The sequence below is a fragment of the Mus caroli genome, unplaced genomic scaffold, assembly GCF_978045245.1.
Source record: "Mus caroli unplaced genomic scaffold, Mus_caroli_1 scaffold_4, whole genome shotgun sequence".
Lineage (NCBI taxonomy): Eukaryota > Metazoa > Chordata > Mammalia > Rodentia > Muridae > Mus > Mus caroli.
This window is the reverse complement of record NW_028227259.1, coordinates 33,539,057-33,545,120: the sequence shown is the minus strand read 5'-3', so window position 1 is coordinate 33,545,120 and position 6,064 is coordinate 33,539,057. Positions and strand designations below refer to the sequence as shown.

Here is a 6,064-nt window from a genome sequence, read left to right as displayed (position 1 = left end):
ATTCAGAAATGGAATGCCAGACCATAGAGAGAGAACTTCTTTCTTTCTTTCTTTCTTTCTTTCTTTCTTTCTTTCTTTCTTTCTTTCTTTCTTTCTTTCTTTCTTTTTTCTTTTTCTTTTTTTTCTTTTTTTTTTTTTTTGAGATGGGGTTTCTCTGTATAGCTTTGGCTGTCCTGGAACTCACTCTGTAGACCAGGCTGGCCTCGAACTCAGACATTCGCCTGTCTCTGCCTCCCAAGTGCTGGGATTAAAGGCATGTGCCACCACCACCACCCGGCCGAGAGAGAACTTTTTGACCCATGTCTGCCCCATATTTGTTCTTGCTCAGCCTTTACAGAGAAACAACCCCACACTTATTTGCTTTGGGGAGTGGTGGGTACAACCTGGAGGTCACAGGACAGTGGACACCCCCACAAGTCAGTTCCTTTTCTGCAGCATGTGGGTCCCAGAAATCGAACTTGAGTCATCAGAATTGATAACAAGTACATTTACCCAATGAGTAATCTCACTATACACTTCCCTCTCCCTTATTAAAGACAGGCTCTTGTGTTGTAAGAGTCTGACAAGCCTTAGCTTACCGGGGGACTCCCAGAGCTGGGGATCGGTGCAAAAGCAAGAAGAATTTATTGTTCCAGCATGCTGAGGTTGTCATCCTGCACCCGAAGGAGAGGTGGCAACCCGGGGCGGCCTGTTCTACAAGTTTTTATATGGTTTCCAGGGGTGGAATAGAGCATCAGCAGCTAGGCACATTATGATTGGTGGGGCAGTGTGCCCTTTAAACTGGCTGGTCTTTAGGGAATGAGGTAGTAGGGGCTTAATTAGCCCCTTCCTTCCAGTCTATGTACTCTCTATCCTGTCTCTTCTAGGAGGGGAGGGATGTGATGGAATTTCTCAACAGCTCTGAGGTGCCCTCTTCAGTGTAGGACAGGCTGGTCTTGAACTCACTGTCAGCATGGATGACCTTGTCTCTACATCCAAAGTGCTGGGATTAGGGGAGAGCACCATCATCTCAGTTTATATGATTCTGGCGGTCAGCTCAGGGTCTCAAGCATGCTGGAGAAGCATTCTGCTAACTGAGCTACATCTCCAGCCCTTGGCTCACCTTTGTTATGTCATCCTAGGAGAGCAGTTCAAAGGCAAGAGACCGCTGCTGTACCAGACCCAGACCTGCCCTATGATTATGACATGAGACTGCGATTCTGGTGCACAACTACATTAGTGAATCCATTGCTAGGATGCTAAATTTGCTTAGAAACTGAGACAAGAATGGACTGCAGATGTCTCAGTGGTTGGGAGAGACTGCTGCTTAGTCATAAGGACAGGAGTTCAAATCCCAGCACTCACACCCATCTATAATCCCAACTCCAAAAGACTCAGCGCCCTCCACAGGCTCACAGACACATGTGCATATACATTTACTCCGACAAATGTGTGCAGATGCACACACAAACACACATAAATAAAAGACAAAAAGAGTTATGAGAAATGGATCTGGTTAGAAAGAGTCTGCATGTTGTAAAGTTATTTGCACCCCTGCAAATGGGTGTGTGGAGAAATCACGGGGCACTGACAAGGCCACCCCCACGGGCTCTGGGGACCGCTGACTCCTAGCTCCACGGTGATGGACACTATGGACCATGCCAGCCTTATCTCAGGTATGAGCGATATCATTGGTCTCTTTTTCTATCCCACACACCACTTGTCTTTTTGGGGGTCCCACACACACTGGAATTGGACAAAGCTCTTTTTTTATTATTGACATTCCTTAGCCTTTTCCCCAGTGAGTACAGAGAGGTTTGATGGTTCCTGGGCCCTGATCCCACATAGTAAGAAAGAAACGATAAAGCAGGATACAGAGAGGATGCTAAGCCAACAGCTTCGAGAGGCTAAATGAGGTCTCCTTCATACAGTCTGTCCCATCACATTTCACGTCTGTGTTAAGAACAAGATCTAAGGGGATCACTCTGTGTGAAGTAACATGAGGGACAGAGGCAGCAAGATTGGAGCATGGACTGCAGCCTGCCCACAGGACCACAGCTAATCATGGGTTTAAGGATGGAGCTGAAGTCCAAGGGTGGCCACAAACACAAGTTTCCCAAGCTGTCTTATGAATGAGGTGTTGGTGCCAGTGGTGTAGGTACCAGAAGATAGTGAGACCAGTCTTCCAAAGGTGTTGCAAAGAAATGAGGCGGGTGCTAAAAGTTCTTGGTACACAGTGTTCCAACGAAGGAGGATTAATTGGTGCAACAGCTCCTGGGATGGGAGCCACCTTGTTTGGTGAACAGGATCCTGGTGAGCTTGTTAGTAAGTGTCAGGGGCCTACTGGACATTGACCCGGGGACCCACTGGAGAAAGCTGTACCCATTCAGCAAACAGCTGCTAACAGGGCTTGAGAGTGCATGTGGATAAAGACAGGAATGGAGTCAGAGCTAAACAGAAAAGCAGCTGGAAGGTTCTATGGGGACAGGCTCTGTGCACTGTGGAGGAGAGAGATGTCCTTAGAGGATGGGTGTCATCATAGCTTCTGAAGCAGCAGGGATTTCTTTTAAGAACAGGAGTCAAATCTGGGTGAGTGTAGAGACAGGGCTACTTTCTTCCCTCTTCAATGTATCCAGTGGGTTGAGTTTCGTGGACTCTTGCTGGGCCAGCACCTAATGGTAGAGACCTTATTAGGAGTAATCATCAATAGCCAAAAGCACATTCCCTCTGTGTAGGCAGCTGGGGTTAATGCTATAAGAATACAGATTTTCCAATAATGACCCATCTGAAGTACTACCTATGCTTTAAATATATATGCACACACATATAACATGTATATATCATATGTATGATATATGTATATTATATGTAATATACATGCATGTGTGTGTGTGTGTGAGTGCACATTCCTGTGTCATAGCATGTGTGCAGAGATCAGAGGACAATCTACAGGAGTCAGTTCTCTGCCTTCATGTGGGTCCCAGAGGTCTAACTCAGATAGGTTCGGTGGCAATCACCTTTACCAGCTGAGCCATCTCACTGGCTTCTCTTATCCTTTATCCATTGCTACTTCTCCATTTACATACCCCATTCCTCTTCACGTTTCCTTAATTATTGTCACGTCTTAATCCTCTGCTTCAATATCTTGTGTTCCTGTGGTGGAATTATAGCACACTTATGTAAATATAACCGTGCACACGTTGGTTTTTTCTTTGTTTTTTGTTTTCAATCTACAAACCCTTACCTTGCAGTTACTCATTAGCACCACCAGATGGCACTAGTGTGACCCTCAGCCAACATAGTCTTTTAAACTTTTAACTATGTGGGGCAGAAACAATCTAAAACAATGCATTCTGTGCCGGGGCGTGTTGGCACACTCCTTTAATCCCAGCACTTGGGAGGCAGACGCAGGCAGATTTCTGAGTTCGAGGCCAGCCTGGTCTACAGAGTGAGTTCCAGGACAGCCAGGGCTACCTAGAGAAACCCTGTCTCAGAAAACAAACAACAACAACAACAAACCAAAAACAAAAAAACAAAAAAATAAAACAATGCATTCTTCCTGCCCGAGTCCCCCACCCCTCAGCCTGCAGGTTGGGGATGAACGCCAGGGCCTTTCACATGCTAGGCAAATGCTCTGCTCCTAGATCATCCTTCTATTTGCAATAAGCTGCACCTGCAAACTTGCCTTCAGCTATTTCCTTTGAAAGACTGGGCTTCCCCAGTTCCTTCATAGGAAAAGCCCTCACTACACTGAAATGTCAGTCTGTAGCATAAGGAACATTGGCTACCTGCTCCATCTCTCTTCACCCCCAATGAAACACTTAAGACACTCACATGCTGGGGTTAAGTGCTCAGTTCACACGGGTCTTTCTCACAGCCCCTCTCTCCACTCTATAGACCTTACCATTCCTTACTGAGACCCGACCCCCAATCCCGGTCTCTGTTCCTCACTTGATCTTGAAGGCTGAGAAGAAACATTCATTTGGCGATTCTCCTCTTCTTCTTCCTCGGCTGATGGATTAAGTCTACCACAGCATAAACAGCAGCAGCAGCAGCAACAACAACCAGTGAGCAAGCAACAAAGGATAACAAGGGTCTACAAGAGAGGAGAGAAACAAAGGAAACAAGTGTCTACAAGAGAGGAGAGAGGCCTTGGTCCCCTGTTCTTTTTGTAGTTCCATGCAGATCCCCCTCTCTCTGTCCTCCTCACATCTAGAAAGGGAGGACAGACACATTTGTCTTGAGAGGAGGGCAGCCTTCCTTCCTTACTCTATAGACACAGACAGTATCTTACTATATAGCCCAGGCTACCCATTGCCTCCCAAGAGCTGGGCTCAGAGGTCTGTGTCACCACAGCTGGGTCGATTTTATTTTATATTCTGCCTACATGTATGTCTGTGCATCATGTGCAAGCCTGATACCTGTAGAAGCCAGAAGGCAGCTCTGGATCCCCTGGGACTGGAGGTATAGACAGTAGTGAGCTGTCATGTGGGTAATGGGGATCAAACCCAGGTAGATCCTCTATGGGAACAGAAGATGCTCCCCACCTGAGTCATCTCTCTAGCCCCTCCAATTCCTTTCTTAATAAGAAGCACAATGTACCTTGAACCAACAACTGTTCACTATAAAATAGAATCGGACACCTTCTTCGCCAAAATGGTCATACAGGTATAATCCTAGTGAGCCGTGCCGGTCATAGATCTTCTTTTTTGTAGGGTCGGTGAGTATGGCATGGGCTGTGTTGATCTCTTTGAAGATTTCTGCTGCTAAAGGGTTATCTGGATTCTTGTCTGGATGGTATTGCAAGGCCAGTTTCCTATCCAGACAATGGTCAAAAGGACAGTGGGGAGGGCTACAGGAAGCAGCGGAGGCAAGAGGATTAGGATGAACTGCAGGTCTGGGTCTTTAGATAATGCAAGGGATACAGGAGATGGGGATACAAGATGCAGGCAAGGTCTACATTTCTTCTCAAGTCACACTGAAGGAGGGGTGGCCTCCTTCGGCCCCAAGATAAAATCGTCTTGGGATTTAAAAAAAGGGGGGGGGGTGCTTGGGGCTGGAGAGATGGCTCAGAGGTTAAGAGCACTGACTGTTCTTCCAGAGGTTCTGAGTTCAATTCCCAACAACCACATGGTGGCTCACAACCATCTGTAATGGGACCCAATACCCTCTTCTGGTGTGTCTGAAGACAATGATGGTATACTCAGATATATAAAATAAATACATAAATCTTTAAAAATAAATAAGGAGGGTTTGAAGATGTTAAAGGTACTGGAGTGGGGGGATAGATACCAGGGGTGAATAAAGGGCATGGAACCTGTAGGCTTTTTTGATGTCTGCAGTTTCAGCACCCTTCTTCAGTTCCAGCACTGCATAGAGGCTTTTCCCAGTCCTGGAGAGGCGCTGGGTTGCCTCATACGTAAGAGGCATGCTCTGAGTCAAAAGGACAAAAACATAAGTCTGTTCTGACTTGAATCACAAGAATGGAGACGAACACAAATGTCAAAACCGTACACATTTCCCATTGTCTGGCATGTACCTCCCAGTAGAGCGGCCTAACAAGGAGAGGTAGGTCTAAAATGAGGAATAGACTGCTTACAGCTCCTGTACCTGAAGTAAGTAGCCCTACACCTGACCATCTGGTGGCTGAGCTTGAAATACCAGGGTAACCCAGCCACTAAATAGGTTGGATCAGAAGTCAAAGTCACCACAGTCACAGAGAGAACTAGCCAGATCAAAGACGGGTTCAGGACCCCAGCAGGGCCTAGACTTGCTTTCCTCTCCGACTCAAGCCCACAGCACTGAGAGCAGGATGGCTCCCTGGACAGAGGGGAGGCACAAGAACTGTCGCGCTGGCACAACCTAGCATCTTCTTTTGACTCCAGACCTAGTTTATTACCTCAGAATTGTTCTATAAAACCAGGTAGGCCTGACACAAGCTTCCTTCTTCCCGGTAGACGTGAACTTTCATATTGCCTCTGGTCTATGGCAACTGCGCTTGCGCACTTTGTAGGGGACGCGAGTTTTTTGGCGCCGCCAGCAGGACCAGAGTCGGGAGCCCATATTGGGCCCGGAACTTTTGTCG

General features: G+C 46.9%; 1 protein-coding gene across 2 annotated transcripts; it reads right to left on the bottom strand.

The window, feature by feature from the left end:
- Positions 1-2,586: 2,586 nt before the first annotated feature.
- Dnajc5g (DnaJ heat shock protein family (Hsp40) member C5 gamma) lies at positions 2,587-5,970 on the bottom strand. 2 transcript variants are annotated; one of them, XM_021163187.2, is made up of 6 exons: positions 5,879-5,970; positions 5,297-5,412; positions 4,582-4,831; positions 3,931-4,075; positions 3,066-3,132; positions 2,587-2,651 (listed from the first exon to the last, which is right to left on the bottom strand). In XM_021163187.2, the coding sequence occupies exons 2-5, from the start codon at positions 5,407-5,409 to the stop codon at positions 3,104-3,106; spliced, it is 537 nt and encodes a 178-aa protein (XP_021018846.1). In that variant the 5' UTR covers positions 5,410-5,412; positions 5,879-5,970; the 3' UTR covers positions 2,587-2,651; positions 3,066-3,103. The 2 variants fall into 2 exon arrangements, with proteins under 2 accessions (XP_021018846.1, XP_021018847.1); XM_021163188.2 differs by having other exon boundaries at positions 4,582-4,795.
- Between the last annotated feature and the right edge of the window lie 94 nt (positions 5,971-6,064).